The sequence below is a fragment of the Lates calcarifer genome, linkage group LG13 (genome assembly GCF_001640805.2).
Source record: "Lates calcarifer isolate ASB-BC8 linkage group LG13, TLL_Latcal_v3, whole genome shotgun sequence".
NCBI classification, from domain to species: Eukaryota; Metazoa; Chordata; class Actinopteri; family Centropomidae; genus Lates; species Lates calcarifer.
The window spans coordinates 25,165,544-25,189,539 of record NC_066845.1 but is presented as its reverse complement, the minus strand read 5'-3'; the positions used below and the strand labels follow the sequence as shown (position 1 = coordinate 25,189,539).

Sequence of the window (23,996 nt, the reverse complement as noted above, 5' to 3'; positions counted from 1 at the left end):
GCCTTTAATTATTTTAATTAAACTTTGATATTCTGGTGCTGAGAGAACTAGTGAGTTGTGACGCGGCCCGGGAGCCCTCAGAGGATTGAGACGGTGGGCAGAGCAGTGTCGAGGCAGCTGTATCTATATCTTAAAAGTCTTAACTGATAGGCCTGTTTATGGGCAGTGATGTGCTACGCCTTGCTGAGCAGAGAGCAGACTGCGCTGAAAACAGGGGCAAAAAACACCAAGCGCCATGTCAAGGTCTTAAAGGCATCAATCCCTCAAACGTAGCTGGAGATCATCCTGGTCAGGAGGCTGTCCTGCGGTCGAATAACGCTCTATTAATTTCCTTGTCCCGAGTGCATAATGAAAGGAAGGTGTCTTAGGAAAAAAAAAAAAAAATTACAAAACTAAAGGGCAAAGTCTTGATGCCTTCCAATACCTTGGGGCACCCTGTCTACAATTTGTCATGCGTGTGCACTTCTCAGTGTTAAAATGACAAGATAAGCCAGTCAAAGGGCAGCCGCCAGGCATCCAGCGCTGCTGAAGTTGGAGAGGATTCGCGATGAGACATTGCCAAAAGGCAATGGACTTCTGCACTTGTGAGGCCCACTGGGATTATTCCGACTTCCACGCCAAAGGCAAACAGCCCCTTTCTCTACTTCTTCTTCTTTTTTTTTTTTTTTTTTTTAGATAGCTTCCGTCTGTGTCCATGAAATTTGGTTTTTCACAGAAGGCACAATATGGTCAGAATATGTTAAGCCTTTGGTGCGCACGAAAAGCTAACCGAGTCTGAGCGCTGGGTTCTGGGGCGCTCTGTGCTTCTACTTTTACTTTCCTTATTAAAAAAAACAAAAAAAGGATTTGTCATAAAGGAAAGGTAGTAAATAACTTAATGAATAAGAGTTCATATTAACATTTCACCCTGTGTGCTTCAGAGGTCTAAGAGCAGAGAACCAGAGGGGAAAGCAGAGTGAACAGATAGTGGTTTTAGCTGCAGGATTACACAAACAAAAAACCTGAAATTCTTCTCGTGTCCACAGCAATCAGCACATGTTGGTTTTCACACAGTAGTCCTTCTCTTCTACTGATGCTGCACACGGTTGAAATTAATACACCGACCCTGAAAATGAGAGAGAGAGGAGAAAGAGTGAGTATTAGAACTTTCATAATTAATATCCACCTCATATTTCACTGCAAGTTTTTTTTTATATTTGCTCATATTTCCTTATAATCTAATTTACACACATTACTTAGAAACTATTATTTGGAATTTGACTTTTTAAAAGGAGAGAATTTTCATTGAACATGGCAGAAATATTTAACACAGAGAACAAATATTCATGAACACATGATCTCACAGAATGAACCAGCATCAGCTGATGAACCTGCAGCCGCTTCTGTTCCCTCACTACCTTTCTGAGAAAACCAACGATAAACATTTCAGTGAAGTCTTCCTGTGTGCCGTCTCACCCAGTGTGTATCTGTGTGTGTTTGGGTGTTGAAGCAGCTGTCTGAGCCTCTCAGTACAGCAGCAGCCTGTTCACTAACAGTAGGCCGACTGGCACCAAGAGGGAGCTCTCGCACAGCGAATCCCCAGCAGCCAGCCGGCCTCCAACCTCACACTCTCTCTCACACACACACACACACACACACACACACACAGCCTCTCTGTACCTGCTCATCTCTCTGTGTATTTACATGTGCTCACTGTAACCTTTGTTTCCTCAGCAGCATAAAGACAGGCAGTTGTAATGTTTCAGAGCAGAGAGCAGCGACCGTGTCCTGCACAGTGAGTCCTCCACATTCTCTCACTGGCGTCCAGTCATGTCTATCCCTGCAGATGACCAGTGCAATGAAGGTGAATGGGATTTTGTTCGTGCAGCTCAAAGCAGTGGAAAAAGCTCGACAGTAACAGTAATTTTCCTACAGTGTCTGCTCTTATTAGGACAAATTCTTGCATAGGAAGTAGCTGGGAGTGAGAAACAAGGGAGAAATGCACAATTGAATGCACAATGCAAACGTCATTTGGGGTGAGAGGAAAGTAACCTGACCTTCTGAGCCTCAGTGCAGGTTCAAAGATTAAAGAAACTATATGTAGATGCACAGCAGGATTTCTAACTGTGGTTTTGCATGCGCACATGAACAGAACAAACACTTCAAACAGGGAGAGAAAAGATAAAGACTGGTCCAAACTAAAACTCTGTGCTGTTGTCACTCAGCCCGTCCTCAGTCCACGCACTCATCTCTCAGGTCTCTCATACAAACTCCAGGGTATGAGTGAGAGGTTAGAGAGAAATCTGATCACAGACCAGCTGCATGTAATCTCTTCTGTGTCTCTGGATTTCCTCACTGATTACTTCCTATTGTCCAGGTCTCTAAAGTCTCACTGTTTTTGGACAAGTATTAGTATTTAAAAGTATATTTTCTGTCCAGTAAACATGTTTGGTTTTATCATCACATCTCTGGATGTATTGGCAGATGCCCTGAAACCCTGCTGTATATCTGTCCCCTGCTCTGAGGTCTTGACTAAGAGATTTTTTGTTGACTGGTCATTTGGAGTTTTTTGGAGGGAAGTGAGCGTTCAGGCTATAGCTGGAAAATACGACTGGAAAATAAGAGTCAGGTCTTGAATCACAACAACGTTCACAAGTACAGCTGCTTTTAAGCTCTTACTGCATGACTACCTTCATCTGCAGAGGGAAAATGATACCAGAGAACCTGATGTGTCAAATTATGCTCCGATTATTAGTCGACTAAAAATGTTTTTGACTGATGGCACTGTAAATTCAGACGTGTGATGAGACATCTGTGACTGAAAAGTTTTGAATTAGAACAGGATGTGATTTGAAAAGATCTGATCCGTGTGCTGAAGTGAATTAGCAGTAAAATGTGCACATATTTGAGCTGCACTTGTCTTTTCTGAGAAAACAAAAGCACATTCTTGCACACACGGGCCTCACACAGTCCAGGTGGCAGCTTCGCGCGGAGATATCATGGACAGAAATGACCACGAGACGTTGGCTCGTGAGCCGCCTGGTGAAGCAGAACTCAGCAGCCAGCTCCTCTGGTGCGGCAGCTCTTACAGTATCTGCACTACAGTCTGGCTCGGGAGCAGAAGTGTGCATGGACCGACTGTGACGAGGGCTTTAGACAAGCTGGAGAATCTTCCATTTCTCATTATTTGGCAGGGCTGGTGGGTGTTTGGTGGAGGGGTGGGGGCTTCGCTCCATCTCTGCATGGTAAGCCCCTCGACGTGTACCCTCTGCAACTAATCTCGCACAGTCAACAAATAAGGCACATCAGATGCTGTTTTGGCCGCGGCCATCAGAGCAGCTAAGTTCAGTGGATTTTGCGGGTTTTACGGCGCGGGGGCTCGGTGGGGGAAGAAGTGCTCTCTGCAGCGGCAGAATGGCAGGCAAAGCAGGGGGATCTGGTGCGAGGGCGAAGCAGGTGCAGCACAATACGGTCAAACCCATTCCAGCTCCCCTGTTCCCGGATGAGCGGGGCCTGACTTGGCAGCGAGCGCCGCCTTGTAACTGGGCCATGTTGGAGAGACGGAGGCCCACCTGTGCCACCCGGAGCGGCAGAACAATAGTCTGAATATGTCAGCATGGAATGTCAGTGAAATCTCATCAGACAGACGGGAGCGTGACTGCAGATAGACGGGTGGATGAGTCAGGTGGTGAGATGGAAAGGTGAAGAGACAAGAGGAGGGGGTGAGGTGGGGGAGGGAGGGGGTCAGACAGAGGCATCAACTTCCAAATGAAGACTGTGATTAATAAGGTTCATTACAGACACTCCACTGGCTTTCAACTCAAACAAATGGAAATATATTAAACAGTGACACCAAAGAGCTGCAACTGTGTGTTTGTCTGCTCATCATTTTCATGATTTTATATGAACATTTTAAGTTCCAAGATATGAACCAAAAGGTTTCAGTTCTTACTGTGTGAAAAGGTTCAAATCATCAAAATGAGATGGAAACTTTTTTTAAAGTCTTAAAATCATTTCAATCAGTCATTTAAAATGTTGATTAACTTTCTGACAGCAGCTAAAAGAGACTCTTGTTCTGTTCGTTTGCAAATTGTCTGAAAGGGCTGAGCGCCTGAAAACGAGTCGCTGAATACTTTCCCTCTCTCAGAATCATGACTTAAGGTCGTGTTAGCGGGCGCTCGCTGCGTGTTGACAGGAGCAGCAGAGGTCCACATTTGCCCAGTCCCTCAGACGACATGTTTGTCACTTGGACGGTTGGCTTGTAACTTGAGGCAGAGCTCCAGAAGTGAGGTGGAGACTCTGTGTGTGAGAGTGTGTGTGTGTGTGTGTGTGTGTGTGTGATTTTGACTGTCATCTCTTGCAGTGTCCACACCCTGAGTCAGACCAAACTCTGTGCTATTTCATGTGTTTTTCTTTATATGACATCCTGTAAAATAAACTAATACTTTAAAGACTGGAACACTGCTTTTGTAAAATCAAACTATAATGGTTTTGGACGGGATTTTAAAACTAGATAAACTGAACAACTGGTCACCAAACTTCATCACACTGTATTTTCTATATTCTGGGTGACAATGTCCAGAAACTGGGGTGTTAAAGTTGTGATGGTCCACTTTCTTACTTCCTGACTTCAAAGTGGGACTTGGAAAGAGAAGGTTTGAGTCCACAGAGGTGGAGAGGTTGTGTAAACTTTTCAAAAGATGTCGTATTACAACCGCAGCATACGCTGGCTAGCTCAGTGGTTTCCATATTACGTGTGCACCCTGCAATCGCTTCCAAAATCAACTACACTGCTTCAGCTGGTTGCACCTGTTTCAAAGTCACATCTGCAAACAATCAGTCAGTTATTCAAGAAATGACCTGAAGTGAACAGTGACTCTGTTAATGTCGAGGATACGGCTGAGGATGAAATTTAAAGCATTTTAAGAGTGTATGAAAAGCTTTTACTGAGCGGGAACACGTCCTCCATCACATCCAATCAAACCTGAAGTGAACATTAGTCATATTCTGTGTGCAGGTTCTGAATCTCAGGGGTTTTACTTCAGCAGCTCCACAGTGGACGGTGCCCAAACTGTCACTCCACCTTAACACCACAACATCAACACGTTTATGAGACCTGTGGGTCAAACCCCGGAGGTCACTCTGTGTTTCACTGTCCAGGTTTTCTTGACTCTCCTCCACCGATTTATTAAATAATCGAACAAATGTCATTTAAAATGAAGTTGCCTTATGTTTTGTCTCCATGATGTCTGCTCAGAACACGTTTAAATGAACAGTTTTTCCGAGACAAATAACAGGAAATAAACACAGCTGATGATGAGTTCCAAATGTTTGTACTGGCTTGTCGTATTAATCGATCGTATAGTTTGTCACATTTACAATATCAAAGACAAAAAAGATGCATGAAAGAAGCATCCTTTTAGGTTACAGAACGAAGCTCCCATCTGGACTGTAGTGCGAAAACACTTGCAAGCATGAGAGTTGTAATCCAGTTGCAAGATGCTTATTTTGCAGTGATAAGCTACAGGCTTTGAAAGATTTTATTACCAGAACAGAGACTTTTTTCCACATTAGAGCTTTGCAGCTATACAGTAGCTTAGTTAATCTAGGGCTTAGTTAATCCAACAGCAACAGGACGACTGCAACAGTCATCGCATTATTCCAACACTTGTCTGTTGTTCTGACAAAATGTTAATGAGCTCAACAACAAATTCATACTGTGAAGTCCTCATATACTGCTGTGCATGTCCCAGTCTGTACCACAGGGACCACAGGTGTATCTGCTGCTCCATCTCTACCTGGACAGCTCTAAAAACTTTTGCTCTCTGACTGTTTTTCATAATAAAGCTGCTACAACAACTGGAAGACGCTCAGAGAGCACGTGTCTCTGTCAGGACTGCACACATCTTAATTAGAAATGTTTAGAACCTGCATCTGGATCCAAAACCACATTCAAATGTACACGTATGGTGATAAAATATATATATAATAATATAAAACTACAGGATGAACACACACAGTCCCTGTGAATTCACATTTCTTAACACAGATGCCACATCTTGTGATGCATTGTTGATTCAGGACAAATTTAAGCTTTTTGCACCAAACTGCTCCAAACCTTTAAACTTCACGTCGATCTCTGAACTCTGTTTAACCTTACAGTACCAGCTGAGGTCACTGCAACTTCGAAAGTGGCTTCAGTTTTTGAGATGGAAGAAGAAAATGAGCAAGTTCCTGGAGAAGAATAAAGGAATAACTGAACCTCTGAACTGAGGAGTTGGACCTGCTCCGGATCATCGAAGCTGGGACACACTGATTCCAGACTATATGACAATTATGGTGGGTTTATCCTTCTAATCTGGTGTTTTAAAATCTGGTTTGATCGATTAAAATTTTAGTCTAAACTGATGCATGTTAGTGCAATCCACCACAGTACCACACGTGTTAGAAATCACCCCTTTGACAAGAAAAGTGTGAACTGTTCCTTTATCAAATCAGGCAGCAGACTCTTGACAAGTTAAAAAACAAGTCCTCACACTAGTGTCATCCTCCCCCTTCAAGCCCCCGCCTGTCGAGCCTCAGCCACCAGACATGTGTTCTGTTTTACTCCGTGTCCTCTGCCACATATTGAACAAATTAAAAGTTCAAGTTGGACGGAGAAGCACAGCTGCACAGGGACAGAGGAGAGAGCCAGAGTGTGAGCAATCCTCCCTCCACGAGGCTGCTGGCCCTCTTCTCACAGCCCCTCGTCCACACACACACACACACACACACACACATACACACTGCCCACACAGCGCTGCCATCTGGCCTGCTGGGAAATCAGAGCCACCTGAGACTCGGCCAAATACATGATGCTTGCTGACAACTCGGGCATTTCTTCTCATTGTAAAGAGATGAATAAAGATTATACAGGCACATAAGGTACATGGGAGGACAACGTTTAAAAAAACAGTTACTCCTTTACACTACTGTGAAGTTTAGCAGATATCCTGGGAGATGATGAAAACGAGGTGACGCCTCTGAGCTGAAAAGTATCGTCTGTTCCAAAACTGAAAACTGTCTCTATGTATATTTAATATCAGTATGTTATCAGTGCAGCCACGCGTATAGATGAACAAGGCAACACGGCTTGGCATCATCTACAACTCTGACCCTGATCACAAGGTCAAAAGTACGTGGGTGTCTGAACATTACACCCAGTTATGAGTTCAGAACATTTTGTTCCAAACAGCCTCCATTCTTCAGGGTCTGGTTCACAGTCGGCGTTCCAGTTCATCCCACAGGTGTTGGAAGGGGTGGAGGTCAAGTTCCACTCCACACTGAGAAACCATTTCTTTATAGACCTGGCTTTGTGTACACACGGTTATTTTTGTGTTGAAACAGGAGAGGGACAAACAAAAACTGTTGTTGGTCTCTGTAGGCCTGTGCAGGACTTGAGTTAAACCCAATCACTCAGTCTCAGTCTGAAGTTAGTGTCATGCTACACCCAGATCTGCGTAACGCTAACACACATTAGCGTTTTCATCTGAGGCCTTTCATACAACAACACTCAACCTCAGTGTGATCAGACTTCAACAACTACTTGACCGACCCTGGGAGCAGAGAGGGAGTGAGCGACAGCTTGCACTAAAGAGTTAAGCTAGCAGGCTGCAGCATATGGTCTGCAGACTGTCAGAGAATCACTGGCTCCTGTTTCCTGCCGGCAGGAGAATCTTTTCCCGAGAAACCGATCAGGTAGAAAAAGGTCCGAACCATCACATAAGTGTTGTATTGTTTGTTGAAGTTTCCACTGCCCTTTGGAAACAATGCTGATCACACTGAAGTCCATGTAACGTTACACTCAGGTTTTTCAGGCCAGGAAAACTACAGGATATCAGATGTCAAGATATTAGATCGTTTACCAATCTATACCTGTTCACTCACGCAGCTCGTCACTGTGCGTAACACAGATAAACGTCTCAAATGTAAATGATGAAACAGCTTCTGTCTCTGTATCAGCTGTCTGCTGCAGCAGGGATAAGTGGTATCTCCTGAAGCTTGAACATGGACGCCACAGCACTGTAGGTGCAGCTGTTTCCTGCCTGGGCCTCCTGCTTGCTTCCACCACCACCACCCCTCCCTCCACCCTCTCTGGTTTTGTCAGAGTAAGCGCACATCATTGGCAGCTAAAAGCTCTGGGCACCGTCCCTCTGGTTGTTCCAGAGAAATGCCAATCGTTTTGGCGTCGACGGGGCCCTCACAGACGGTGCAGGAAGGCACAGATGGCACTAATGGACGCGCAGAATCCAACCGAGGGACCGGGACAGAGCCACACCGGAGTGCCGTCCAAATAACTGTAGTGTGAATGTACTGTATGGCCAACGCGCCGCTCTGCTCTAGCGGGGCCGATGCCACGGCAATGCGGCATAAAGAATTTAAAATGATAAAATAATCATAAGAGAGGGAGATCGTGGGAGGATCGACGTGGAGCGGTGCCAGGAGGATCAGACAGAGGAGAGATTGTTCTTGGGCTGATATGTGAAGTGATTTAGACAGGCCTCCTCCAAGTCAACCCACTCCAGTCAGACAACTGGGTTTACAGCTAATGGACTGAGATACTCAGTCTGTCAAGGAAGAGCCAGGTTTTAGACTGCACCTTCTCCTCGTACAATGATACTTTTGTACAACGTGTGAGCCAGCTGATAGCCTGTTTTATGACCCGCGAGGCGACAGACTTACATTAAGACTTTTTTTTTTTTTTATCACCCAAATCTTTCCCTTCATTTCCCACGTGATGCCCACATGCTGCAAATTTTAACATTTGTTGTGTAATACATTCACAAAAACACTCCTGTGTCTCTTTTTTAGCTAGTAGTGCTAAACAGATGCTTGTAGGAAGAACTAGTCACAGCTTTTGGCGGTGCTAAGAGGCCACTGAAAACCTGTTTGCAGCTCCATGTACTTTTGATAAAAGTTTAGATACTTCGAAAGGGTCATGACACCTTAAGTTTGAGCCTTTTTCAAGCCTTCTGTGTGGTTTCTAAAAATGTAAGCGGTGTTCAAAGCCGAGTGGAAAAGCAGATAGGTGGGCAGATTGGAACTGGAAAATTATAGCGTGACATTTTAAAATTCTGCAGAACAGCATTATATAGATAAAAGTTTCTCAGGCGCGAGCTGGCAACAGAAAGTATCGCTCTGCGACGCATCGGAAAAATTCATCACAAATCTGCCTCGGATGTTAAAAATGAGAAAGGAAGATTCTGAGTTGAAGCACACTTGGGGTGAAAACACGCAAACTGCAGCAGCGCCTGAACTCAAAAAAGAAACAGGAGGCAGTTCTGCAGCGGACACGCAGCTGTTCAGTGTCCCAAAAGCTTAGATCTGCAGCACAACACGCTCAGACAACATGTGCAACCCTTCTGAACAGGGACTCCGAACACAAACCAAAAATAAAGAGGGGGCCATTTGTTAATTTTTTCTTCTGGGTGCCACAGTGTATCAGCGTCCGCAAAGAGCCACTGGGCTCATCTGTACTTTTAAATTACGTGTCATCGCCACAACTGTCCTCCCAGAGAGCCCAGGAGAGACGCCACAAACACTCAGGACTGCACTAAAAACATAAGCTCACATCATGTCTCCAGGTCACGGCCCTATCAACAAGCATCTCATGCTGCTTAAATAAAGTCTGTGTAATATTCGCCTGTTAATACGTCACCGTGAAATGTGTTCCTCTGTTTTATGCTAACAGGAATGAACCTCGCTGCTGCTTCACCTCAGGGTTTTTTAAAGTACACAACAGCACTGATGATTAAAATATGGATTAACAGCGTCCGTGAAGCTGCTGACGATTTGCTCAAGGACACGGCAGCAAACTGAAAATAGTGCAAAATGTGCCCTGTAGCAAACAGTTCACAAAGAAAGACAAAAGAAACTTCAGATGAAAACTGCCACACGCATCGTGCTGCACGCTGTCGACATGTTAGAAAACAACATGACTGTTTTAACTGGTGCAGTTTGAGAGTTTAAATATGAACAGTAAGTCACAACTGCAGCTGGCTCTGTTCACACAGTGCTGCACAGCTGATCATGGATAAACATTTTTACATTTCTGCTGCATGGCACTGATACATCAGCTGTTTATCCTTAATAAAGTAAAGAAAAATTAAATGCACAAGCAATTTTTTTGTACTAAAGTTTTGTACAACCCAAGTCAGCTTTTTACTTTCAAATCTGATGTGACAAAACCAATAGGATTATTCACATTATTATGCACAGAGGATTCAATTATTATTTAACATAATTAATAAATGGTTCTGCAACAAGACCTTTCATATTATTTTATTCTGTCTGCACCTTCAGACACGAGTCATTTATTTCTTTTCTATTTAAAGTCGTAAAGGAAAAACTGTTTCTTTCCAGATAGAAATATGCTTAATATCCATTTGGGCTAAACTTTGTTGTCTTAAATTAATCTGTCAATATTTTAAAAACACAGATGATTCAATCTTCGCAAACCTATTTGTAAACAAAGGTCTTAAGATGACTCATTAGCAGCAATGTGCTTTACTTTGATGCCAGTCGTGTTTTTGTCAGAGTAAGCAGATATATTTTCAAGTGCTGAGGATCTCATTTTGGAATGAAACTCTTTGATTGGCCTCAATTTTTGGAAAGTGTCCCTTCAGTGTGTGTAAATGTGTGTGTGTGTGTGTGTGTATGTGTGTTACTACTACTGTTCCCTGCATGGTTCCCCCTCTTCCCCCTCCACCAGCGGCATGCTGGACGGGGTCACATGCGATCTGCTCTGAGCGGAGATGCAGGCCATGCGACAGGGAGGGCCAATAATTGGAGTGAGCTGTCAAGACGGGGCGGTGTGTTTGTGTATGTGCGCGTCTGGTGTGTGTGTGTGTGTGTGTGTGTGTGTGTGTTGTGCACGTGCCAGGGCGGCTCCTCTCCTACAGGGTGGCACATATTAAAGTCCCTGATGAGACTAATGCAGGAGGAAATGGTTTTGGCGTCGCGCCCGGTTGAGAGGTGAAAGGGAAGGCTGGTGTGGGTCGACCCTGACCTGAACTGAATGTGGAGCAAGAGCGAGGAGAAAAAAAGAGGAAGTGGAGGAAAAAAAGAAGAAGAAAAGGCAGAAGATAAAGTTGATTTGTGTGTGTTTTTCTTTCATGTGTGTAATTCTGAGTTTTTTATTGTTCAACTGGATTTGATTTTCAACGAATTCTCACATTTTTTCAAACCACTCTGTAAAAAAAATAAAATAAATAAAATAAAATAAAAACCATTTTCTGTCTCCCCAAATCTAAAAAAGCAACATCTCATATTTGTGTCATTACTGAATCATTGATCCTTCAGACGCAATTAGCGAGAGAGAGATCACAGCCCTGGTTTCTCTTTTAAGAGTTAATCAACAAATTAAAGATGCAGATTTGCGGCTAATGACGCGCCGACGTGAACTGCCAAAAACACGCAGAGCTTTCCTGCAGTTGACATGATTAACTACAATTACAAAAAAGGTAAAACAAAAGCATTAATGGGAAATTGTGTCTAATCAAAGGCACAAAGGAGATAATTGCGTTGCGGGTTGATGAATTAGTTATTATTAGTTTCTCTGACAATTTCAGTTTATTTTATTCTCGCCAGTACATGAACATCTGTAGCCTCTGACAGACAGAAAAGTTATTTCTCAAACACAGTCGTTTTTATTTCAATTCTTATTCTACAATAAACTACACAAAGATTTTAGATGTGTGGATGTAAAGTGAGGTGTTCACTTTCACTCTTCTTTCATCTGAGAATATTTCAGCTTAAAATTTAGATGATTCCTTCATGTTTTTCCCACAAATGAGATTTCTGTTATTTGAAAAGATGATAGCTTTGTTCCTCGACTGAAAAAAATTAATTAAAGGTTAAAAAAGAGCAAAGTTTGAAGTAAAACAGTTTTATCTGACAGATCCTACACATTAACTCTGTATTGTTGTTGCTGTATATTCTGCTTATTTAGCAGAGCTCACACTTGATTTACACTGAAGGTTCTGGGTTCATAATTCACAGCCAAAATCTGTCTTCATGTTCAAAGTTAAATCTGATTTTACAGCAAAAACTCCAGCTTTAAATCTCCACTGCAGAAAAGTTGTTATTTACGAGGCTGTAAACTAACATGGTGGAAATACGAGCGAGCGGCGGAGGCCTGCTGCAGCGGGCGCAAAAAGCTCAGTGATAAAGCATCTTGTTAGCTCTACTGAGGAAAATATGCTTATCAAGCCGCATGTTAATACAAGCAGTAAATAATGTGATCATCGGCCAGCGATGCTGGAAATATAACAGCATGAAAGAGCCTGAAGCTACGCCGACTACAGGGAGGTGTTTCTGTGTCTTTTTTTTTTTTTTTTACATGGACTACAAACTGTGAGAACTGGGCTAATGTGACCTGAGCATGGAAGACATGAGCACTAACACACACTGGGTGAACACACATGTGCATACACTCCTAAAACCTCACACACAAACTGTGTAAATGCAGCTTAGTTATGTTTCTTTTACACACAGAGAAGGTTTAGTCTCATGTTGTGATACGTGTCAGTGCAGAGAAACCACCCAGCCCTAATGCAAGAGTTTCATTACCCACAGGTAATGCCTGAACACTGAGAGACTTCCTGCATCATGTTTGTGGTTATATCAGAAATGTGACTGAACTGTGTCTGCTTTACATTGTCTCCTTGTATTTGCCTCAAGAGAGCGTCCTAATGTGACTACCCACCCATGTTGGTATAATCCATAAACCTGCAGGACACCACATGTGAGATACTTCATGAACAAGTATTTAAGAACATATACTGAACTATGAAGCTGTAATACATGTTTATTAGACACAGCCCTGATACACTGCTGCCTTCTTAAGTTGTTATGACTGATAACTGCCTGCTTACACAGCCATTATTCTCTTCCTCTGTCAGTTTGTTGGTTACTGAGAGCCTGCGGGGCTCAACCATGCAACCATACAATGTGCAACTGCAGAAACCAAACAGTGAAGCTGCGTTCAGCTGCAGAGATGCTGCAAATTACAGCTGAACACAGCCTGATTCGTTAGTTCTTTAACCACATATGCCTCTGTATTCTTCCTGAAAGCTTTCCATCACGTTACCTTCCCCTGAGCTTTCACAAAGTCTCACTAAAGAGGAAATAACACAAAGAATCACAGAGTGGAGAGAACAGAAAACAAAGGAACTACTCTCCTCTGGCACCAGTTACACACTTCTACTCATTGTTTCCTGCTCAGCATGTCCAGTATCCTGACACACTAACCTCCAATATTCCAGTTTATGGAGCCTTTCCCACCTCTGCTGCTGAGTCACCTGTCTGCCTCTGGGACGGGAGCGGGCCCACGACCTCTTACATTCTGGAGGCACGAGACACGAGGCGATCGAAAGGAAGCAAGCATCTTAAAAGACGAACATTCGTCCACACAGCATGCAGGAGCACACAGGCTGACTGATGTGACCCTGTGTGCCTGCAGGAACTTTTCCAGACACCTTCAGGACGTGTATCTGCACGTCCCCTGTCCGACAACATCTGACAACATCTATTCACTTCTCCTCATATTTACAGCTGTTGCAGTGGGAAGGCAAACAGATATATTAGAAAGGGACTTTTATAGAAACATGTAAACTTTCATGGGAACTCAGGTACTTCACCTAAATTTTGACTGTAGGAACGTACTGCTAGTTTTGGTTCCTGGGTAAAATTTACATCTTAAAAGAAGAAGTCACATTTTCATCTGTCACTGTTCGTATTTTCCTCATCTTTGTGGTTATTAGTGTGTGCTTAAATCACAAAAACAATGTGCAAAATTATAGTTTGTGTGTTTAGTCCAAAGGGTTTCAGAGGTTTGTTTGGTGAAAAAGGCCCAGCACATTGTTTACCTTCCTCCCAGCTCGCTGTTCATATCCGGAGACAAAACTGTGTTATTTATTTTAAAATCATGGGGTGTGTCTTTAAGAGAGCCACAGGATGCCATATTTAACACACCTAAATCTGTCCAGATAGAAACAACTGCTGCGAGCCTCTGTGGTGCATCTGCTTTTTTTATAGGGACCGCCCTCATGAGCTGCAGTTCTCACGACTGTCCTTAGTCAACACTCTTGGCTCAGATTGCGAGAAAAAAGAAAAATTGACTGTGAACTTGAGTCAACTCTGGTTGACCTGGGAGTTGGTAGAAGAATGGGGGTGGGAGCCTTGATTTGCAGTATGATGAATTGTCGCGCAGCACGCTCAAACCTTCCCCGAGGCCCAGCAGTGAAATTAACAAGTTTGGCAGGCCGGCGATGCCTTCGCAGGCAGTCGCTGAGTGTTGCTTTGCGAGAGGAGGGCGGGCACTGCCTCTTTGTCTCAATGGAGACAAATCTTGGGCGGACTGTTTGTTTGGGGAAGGGGTGTGAACAGTGCACAAGTCCATCAAATCAATTAGAGTCTTATGCAGAGACGGCCTGGCTTGGCCTGGGCTGAAGGAGCTTGGCCCGATCTTTTGTGAGGGGTTATGTGAGTCAGAGCGTTGCCACAGCCAACAGTCATGACTTGTGTACTCACAACACCAGTATGAGCGGAGGGAGGAGGGGTGAAAAGCTTGCATATGGCCAGAGCCAGTGTGTCACATTTGGGCAAGAGTTCACAGTGGGCTCAGACGCTCACGCCAATGAACTCGTGTGAGGATCGTCGAGCTGCGGCGCTGCCATCGTGTTTGAGGGTGAGATTTACCAGCTTAGGAGCCGTGGGTAGGAAAGTGTACTGCATGTACACTGATATCCACTGTTTGAGTCCAACTGCATACATTTATCATCCTTAACTAATACTGCACACACTGTTTATGTTCTTGGGTGAATGTGGGATGAATACGGTTTCTGACTGTGCTTCCACAGAATCAGGAGTTTGTGGGAAAAAACACCTTAAATGTGCTTTTTGTTTACGTCTAAAACCTCCATACTTCCCTCACATTTTAATGCACCACTCACACTGATCCTGGAGTGAAGTATTACTACTTCCTGTCTGTCAATATTCAAGCTCGGATCCTGTCCAGATCAGTGTCAGCTCCGTGCATCAATGAAGCACCATGTGATTTCTCAGGTGATGAAGCCTTTCTCACCGTGACTTTCTAGTTTCTAATAAACGCAGATTAGTCTGTTCTCACTTTCCAACATGTCTGGTTTTCTTTTCTCTCTCGGTGGAATAAACAGACAAATGTTACACTACACTTCTCACACACAGTACAGGTTATTGTGATTGGGACATGGTGCAGTTTATATCAAATATTTTCTCTTTCCTACAAACTTCCTGCAGAGCCTGGTTAAAATGATGATGCATTCAGGTGTCCCAGTTCCTCAGCCTCCTCCTTTAGAGGTTTTGTGCTTCTAATACCACAGATAAATGTAAACATAGCTTATTTTAGATTAAAAAAAAAAAAAACACAAATCAAACTAATGTTTGTCTTGTGAGGGCACTCTTGTACTTTTCCTGCTATGAGGAGTCAAAATGTGCCACAGTGCTGAAACAATGAGTCTAATAAATTCTAATAAATAAATACACAAATAAATAAATAAAATCAAAGCCTATTGTGACAATAATTTAATATTTTTAATCACTTATCAAGCAGAAATGATAAATATCTGCTCGTTTTGTAATTGGAGAAAATGTGCTTTACATTTGTTTTTAACGTTACTGATATTTTATAAAGTAAAATATGAAAAAAAATAAAGAAATTAACAAATAAATATTTAACAGATTCATTGATGAGGAAAATAAAATCAGTGGCTGCCTTGGTTTGCTTTGAAAAATGCCTATTACTAAAAATACTGGGCAAAACTTAAATAAACGGCGACTTTTGCCTGGATATCTGCTGACACACAGGACGATACTGACACGTATAATCAGAGAAGATCACTGATAATATTAGGCTGCTGATCTATCAGTCAGCGCGTAGCTGCTCACTTCAAAACCTCCAAATGTCGAAGTTTGTGTCGCTGGTCTCGTCATGATTTAAATCCTGCAGCAACGCTGATCGCACTGTTTAATTCAGGCTCTGCAGTGGGTCAACACTCGTTTCAACTTCTGCTGCTGCCATGAGCACAGATCTGAGAGCGATCTGCATTATGTTAATTTATTTGCATATGTTGGAGGCTAAAGACAGTCACAGTTGCCTGAAGCCTCAAACACTCAGTATTAAGTGTAATTATTCAACAGTGTGGAGCAGCTCCATTGTCTACTACATGGTATTAAAAAGGCTAATATCACTGCTGTTTTCCTAATGGTGAGGTTGGTGGCCATGTAATTTATTACCACATGCATACTGCAAGTCTCAGAGGATATTCCACCAGGAGGACCCACATATGACGTTACAGTGACTGGCCGAGAGCATTTCGTTTGCAAGTTTCCAAGTTTTTTGGGGAGTCAAGCTGTACTGTTAGGGCGACACGCATGCTAATCAGCGACGCCTCGTCCTGTAGCTTTTTATTATGCGCTTTTCAACAAAGCGTGTCAAGATTATTTCGACTGAAGGAAAACGCCAGCTGTCATGTTTTATGCATTCGCTTTTCAGTTCAATTTCTCTCTCACGTCTCTGCTGGAGGATGCGGCTTGACTTGTGCTTCAGCTTTTATATTTTACAGCGTACAGGTTTCATACATTCACTGCAGATGCTTAGGCCTTGATGGCACGCCAGCAGACTGGACCGCCACACAGCGGTGATGGAACGTGACACCGATGAAGCGTCTGCGTGGGAATGTGTTTGGATGCAGCTTAATTTCATCTTTATCTAGTTGAAACTGTTATGACAAAACACTTCCTTTTTTCCTCAACGGATGAAAAGCACTAATGCTTTCATGCCGCACTTAATAATTCAAAAAGTATACCTTAAAAACAACACTAACACAGAATGACAACAGGTGTGTCTTATATCCAACGGTTAGTCTGTGGTTTGTAAGAGGAAACAGAATCACTGACAAAATGTTTGAACCTCGAGTCTCTCTGTTCTGTTCTGACAGAGCACAAACTGCAACACCAACAAATCAGCACACTGACATGTTGAACCTTCCACATTCATTGATATCATAGTTATGTAACGTCACACCTGGACAGGTTGAGCTGTCCCTGCTCAAAGTAGAAATTAAACTGCTTTTGACAGATGATAAAATAATCTTGCATTTACACATGGCTCAAAAAATACAGGGATAAATGGAGCTGGGCAGTTGATAGTAAAATTAATGTCATAATTACGTTTTGGTATTGTTTTTATTTTTGTATTAATACCTGAGTTTCAGTAACAAGTAAATGTGAATGATATATTTCTCAGTTCAATCATATCTTGTCATTTTATTTCAGCAAAAATAAAAATAAAAACATGTTCATATTCCTAAAAAGAAAGTAATGAAAAATCAGTACAATCAGACAAAAATTTCACGATAAATTGTATCACATTTTTTTGATGTCATGAGTGTGTGTTTTCATGTCAGCTGACTCCTCATCATGTCAAAATGTGTTTCTCCAGAAAAAGATTAATTGAACTTCTCAATGCATCAGTGTTAAATTAAGAAACGTGTTTAAATATATTTTAAAGTTAGAAAAGTGTCCTGATTTACATCAGGAAACTGTACAGCTTGAAAAAATTACAGCTAAACAAGCTTAAGTTTCTGGTGGATTTTTGACTCAGTTCCCAGCTCTAATCACAATATTGGTAAGAATATTTTTAATGTATCAATTAAGATCCCACATAATGCAATAATTCAGACTAAACTCTTCACACATGCTCTTTGATGACTATTTTTTGTAGCTTTTTAGACAAATTTACTTAAAATTGTGAATTTTAATAAGTGAATTTAGTGAAATCTGCTCACAGAGCCTGATACAACCCCATCGATGGTCAATAAATGATCATATTGAATTGTCATGCAGCCACAGAGATGATCTTACATCACATGAGCAGTGGACAGCAGGACTATCTAATATAGTGCATGAGAAAATGGACTTATCAGTCTAAGTGCAGGGCAGCAACTCTCACGTACTCGATCTGTCTAATTGACTCAAATATTCTGCCCTGAAATCCCAGAGGCCTCTGGAGCGAACGCTGCAAACACACACACATGCAAATATCACATGCATGCACACACACACACAGACACACACAGAGGCCCCCTGTCCCCTCCGCTTTTCTCCTCCCTAGCCCTGGCTTCATTAGCAGCGGTTTGCATCATCCCCGGTGAAAACGTCACATGTCATCAGTGACTCCATTCTTTATCACTTCCTGCGGTATAGACAGTGTAACCTTCAGAAACCTGCTGCCCACAGTTTTACGTCTTAATTAGGAGCACTGTCAGAGGCACCCAGCGCCCCTCGTCCCGATGTGAACGGACAGAGAGGGATGGAGACGGAGAGGGAGTGTGAAAGACGCAGAGGAGGACAAAGTCACACACACCAAGGCGGCAGACAAAGGCCGTGAGAGAGAGGGAAGGGAAAAGATGTACAGTGGAGGAGAAGGAGAAGCAGGAGCAGGCAGGGAGAGGAGGAGGAGGAGGAGGAGGACTGTTTGCAATAAACCACGAGAGGAAGTAGGTGAAGTATTTTCAGTGAAGCAAAGTTTTGTCATGCAAAGCAGATGACAAAGATTAAAAAGAGAAGTCATCACATCTCTGCATCATGTGAAGCAGAGAAAGAAGAACATGCGCTTACAGAGAGGACTACGTCTGAGTTTCGGTGTTCGTGCCAAAATTACGTTTTTTCCAGCATTAATTTTTTTACCAAATCTCTTCTGAATTTTCAGATGAATCTGCGTGAAATTGACAGAAATTTGATTTCAATCAGGAAGTGTCTGATCAAAGAATACGCAAAAAAGATTACAAATCTGATGCCAGCCTTCTGTACATGACAGGTTTTGATATTCAGTGCTACAAACACTGTTTTGGTCAGTAATAAAAAAGGGCTGAAGTTCGCTCTCCATCCATATATATGTGCATGAGGTGTGAATCTTTAAAAGGCAAAAACCTCCTAAAACACAACATGCAGAGGCCATGTGCTTCATGAGGAGGACAGTCAGTCAGTGGATTAATAAAAGATTGTTCTGTTGTCTAACAAACGTTTAGTTTTCTGTCACTAAAACCTGATATTTGAAATAAGGGGAAAGCAACACATCTAATGTCTGTTCAAAACTGATTTTCACGTAGGTTTTGTCAAAGACAGCGGTATTCAGTAGCAGCATACAAAGAAGAGAAAAGGAGGACGAGGATGATTTTCAGTGCAAGACATGCAGAAGAGAGTGGAAGTTGTGTTGGCTACTCGCTCGGCGAGAAAGAGTGAAAATCCGGCTTAGTGGCGAAAACACTGAAGATGCTTGTGTCCTCAGTTTGGGGACAGCTGACGGGTTAACACTATTAAGACTGCAGAGAACACAGGACTGAATGTGCATCTGTGCTCCCAAACAGTGGGATTGAACGCCGCTTTCGAGGCATTCACTCTGAGACACAGATACATAGACAGACGGACCGTGGAGAAGCAAAGGGACGACGCAGGAACACAGATTCTTTTTGTTTTTTGTTGCTACACTTCTATGACAGCTTTATCTTTCTGGGAGTTCAGCTTTAGGATGAATTAAATATTTTATCTGTTGAAGGTTTATCATCGCAGAACACACTGGTTTAATTCACCGAACACAAGTTTTTCTGTCTTTTTGTTTGTGCTTCATTTCATTCTTCTTTTTCCATGTAAGCACTGCACCTAAATGTCATCTTTTTTCTGCACTGTTCATGTCCACACCCTCGACCTCTGGGTTGGTATCAGCTGCTGTGGCTCCAGCTCACAGTAATATAAATAAACAACAAACAATGAAGGAAAAACCCAGTGAAGCTGATCTGGCGAGCTGCTGTACAGCCATGAAAAAAGCCATTACAGCACTTAAGCATTAATTAAATCTGTATCATCATTACTCAGTATAATTGAAGGTGAGACAACCTATCAATTGTAAAAGATCACACTGTCATTAAGGTTAATAAGCTGTTTTATAAACTATCATCATTAACATCAGATACATCTATTATAATGATAAATGACATATTGATCAAACAGGCGGTAAAATTGTCGTCTTCTTCCGGGATGGCGGACAGAGGCACGGATGAGGCGAGACAAATGAGACGGTGACACGAGTGACTCAAAGTCTTATCGAGATGAATGTTTGATACGGCACTTTACTGTAGGAAAAAGCCTAAAAAATACCCACGGTGTGGATATTTCATGAGGTGGGACCGAAAAGAGAAATGACAACTACATCTGGAAGCCCTTCAACAATGTTTTCAATTGGCCGCCGTGCCGTTTTGCCAACTATTGTCACATCTGCATCTTTTCTCTCAATCAATTATGAAACACTGTAATTTATTCATGGGATACTCAGGCACCAGTTATGAGAATGTATGAAGAATTCAACCCCCGGACAAAAAAAGGAAAATAAAAAGCGCTCCTTAAAATGTCCTTAAAGAAGACATCTGTTTAAATCATAAGACATACAGAGTCTTCGCTGATTGTCTTCAGTGAATAAAACCCATTCTTACTGTGCAACTGCAGAGCTGCTGATGCATTTTTTTAAAGGTTCCTTAAGTGAAAATATTTTAGTACATTTTATTCCTTCTCGTACATACAGACATTAACACCTGCTACCAACTGTGATGAGACACAACCAGCTCTCAGAGGCTTTTCCTTCTCATCTGAGGTCACTTAGCACGGCAAAAAAAAAAAAAAAGAATTAATTAGCGTCAAATACAAATTAAAACGTCTTTAAATGGCCGTTGAGCCTACAGCTTGGGATGAAAGAGCTCATGCTTAAGCTCATTAGCCCAATTAAGCTCATGTTAAAAATGGCAGAGGCCTGGCAGTGAAGGAGTTAACGAGGTGGAGCCAGTAATTGGACGAGGAGTGACCCTTTCACAGCCAGTGACGGGGACGCTGCTAATTCACTTAAATGGTCACTAGAGGCAGAAAGTTTAGATTGAGAGAGAAACAATTAGCATCTTGGGCCGTCTTATTGTTAAAACAAAATGAATCTCATGCCTCTGTCAAGTTTATCAAGCTTCTATCTATCGAGCTTTCCTCTTTTTACATAAAAACAATACAATAATTGCTTTGCATGACACTCACTTCTTACAGTGGCAGAAGGTGTTGCAGGACTGCTGTATTAGGCATTTTGTAATCATTTAGCTGAGTGACAGAAAACTAATCTGCAAAAATGTTGGTTGGTTCTCTGTTTGAGTAAAAAATGCATAAAAATCCTCAGTTCAAGCTTCTAAAATGTGAATATTTTGTGGTGTTATGAGTCTTATATGATAGTAAACTGTACATCTTTGTGGTTTCAGCTGTTGGTTGGATGAAAAAAATCTAATTGAGGACTTAAATTCCTGTTTGGCTGCAAGCTACGCCTTCAATACAACCACTAACAGAGTGGAATCACTTACATCTGCCATACTATGACAGAGCAATACTGGTAAAATGTTTGAATTAATATTGTGAAACAGAAGTCCGACAGATCTTCTGCAGAAAGTGTTATGGCTCAGCGTTTAAAAAGTGAGTGACCTGTAGGAGTTCGACCATCTACCAGCTTTAGGGGAGCAACAGGACAATAGGGGAGAGAGAGATAAATGAGAGAGGAGGAGGAGGAGGTTGTGGGGGTGCATGTAGTTGGAGGCATTAGACTCTGGCCTGCAAACCAATGAATAGAGTCACATTAGTGACACTTCACTGCTCTATTCACAATGGAGGCGAGGGGCTCCGAGGGCGAGACACTCCGGCTGTTTTCAGGAGGCCAATTAGTTTATTTTCTGACCAAAACACATCAAAATAAAAATAATAATAATCATTAATAAAGAAGCCTGCATGACAGTGTTACTGATTCTGCTGGTGTGAAGGGTAATGCTAGCTAAAACCAATACAACACCACCACTGAGGATTAAACAGAAAAACTTCAAAACCGTCATATTGTAGATTCTGTATGAGAATTACCATATGAGGTTCGGTAGCACATATCTCCATGTTTATTCATAATGTACGTCTGTTATCAAACGCAAACATCTCAGAGTGGATCATATTACATGTAGCTTCATGCGAGGGCCCTTCACTACATATTAGCCGGCACCGTCACACCGTTACATTTATGTATACAAAATACGAGCAGGCTAATTGAATATTCACTGTGAACATATTCCCTGCATAACATGACTCCCCGCTTCCATCATTTTAAAATTCAAATCAATGGGAGGAGGAGAACATTAGAATACATTACTGCATGTATGTGTGATCCTCCACCCTCCTCCACCCCCTCCTCCCTCCTCTATATGTCTGTCAGGAGGTGAGCCGAGGAGGAGGAGGAGGAGGAGGAGGGCAAAGTGCACGCGACATAGCCGGCCTCGGCAAAGCTGACGTTAACAATAATGTAATTTAATTAAAGCCAAGATCCCAGCGGTGCTCGCCAAACGACGGGGCTTTGATTTTAATAGGTGATGAAGAAAAGGCTCAGCGCACGGCGACGCCGCCACCGCTCCAACCAGTCTGAGGGATTCTGGGAAAAAAGGCACCGGCAGGACATCAGTTCAGATTGTATCAGGAAGGGTGGGAGAGAGGGGAGGGGTGGAGGAAGGGGGTGGTCAGCGGGTGCAGGTACCAGCCCCGGCCACCCAAATACAACAACACCGATCAGCTAATGGAGAGGAAAAGGGGAGACCTACATCACAGGGGAGGGGGGGGTGAGTTGGGGGGGGCAGATTCCCAAAAAACAACAACAACAGCAACAAACACTGGACTGAAGAGCAAAATACTTAAAGTTAATAAGCTGTGTTCAGAGTGGATTTCTCTGCAGAACGAGATTTAAACTGAGGAGAAAAACAAGAGCTAATCCGAAACTGACCGAGGAGAGATCAGAGTCAGAATCTTCACATGCTGATAAAGGACAATAAATCTGAAAGGATATTAAAATACCAGCAAACAGCTTGTTTTGTTTTGTTTTGTTTCTTTCTTTTCACTGACATGTTGCTTCAGTTTTGCAACAGTTTTTCTTTGTTGTTTTTTGTTGCTGTTGTTAGAAATTCTTCTCTAAAATTATAATAAATCTGTTTTATCATGTTTGTCTCTATTTAATGACCTCACAACACTTTAAGCCTCGGCTGTAAAACATACACGTGTGTGTTATGTGTGTATTCAGTGTATACAGATATAAAAAAGTTACAGGATCTCTGAATAACAAACACTCTTTTGATGAGTGAGAGAAGGTGCCTTCAAAAATAATTTTTAAAGCTCTCAACCACAAAAAACAAGTGTTCAGAAATAAAGTCATACATGTCTTATTACACATTCTGAAAAATGATTAGGAGCAGGAGTTGTTTTTGTGTTGAAAAACCCTTCGACAACACAAATCCAAGATTTAGATTTTGAGAAATTTGGGCAGAACTGGAGGGGATTTGGTCCTGATGTCTCTCTAATCATTTTCTCATTATTTCTCTCTTTTTCCCACATTAGGCTACTTTTCACTTTACTCCTCCAACCAGTCGCCACCAACAACAATTAGCTTCGTTTTTCCTGGTCCAAGAAACACACACACACACACACACACTCACACATGGGGAGGGTTCCCTCACTGGTAATCCTGTTACCAGCCAGGTCCCAGCCTGGACTTGGGTGAGGAGGGGAGGGGAGGAAGGAGGGAGGGGGGGATTAACATGGCGGTCATTATCAAATTTACAACCAGTCATACAGACATCTGCCCTACTTTTCCTCTGTTAATGTAAAAAGAACTAATCTGGTTAAGAGAGCACGGGCGCGGCTCGTAAATCGGCGGCGCTCTCCGCCATAGTTAAAGCTGTCACTTCTCTTGTGGGGGAGCGGCGGCTGAATGGAGCTGTCAGCTGGCTACTTGTTAGGGCTAACAAGGCCGTCCACTGATAGGACTAATGAGGCCCAGGGCTCGCCGCTACCCCGCATAGCCCACCGCCGCCACCACCACCACCGCCGCTGCTGCT

General features: G+C 42.6%; 1 protein-coding gene across 2 annotated transcripts in view; it reads right to left on the bottom strand.

Annotated features, from left to right (window-relative positions):
• Positions 1–372: 372 nt before the first annotated feature.
• The window catches only part of antxr2a (ANTXR cell adhesion molecule 2a), a 68,270-nt gene continuing 44,646 nt past the window's right edge, over positions 373–23,996 (bottom strand). For both annotated transcript variants that reach the window (XM_051074935.1, XM_018682324.2), the window contains exon 17: positions 373–1,105. In XM_051074935.1, coding sequence (XP_050930892.1) covers positions 1,067–1,105 — 39 coding nt within the window. In that variant the 3' untranslated portion in view covers positions 373–1,066. The remainder of the gene's footprint in view (positions 1,106–23,996) is intronic.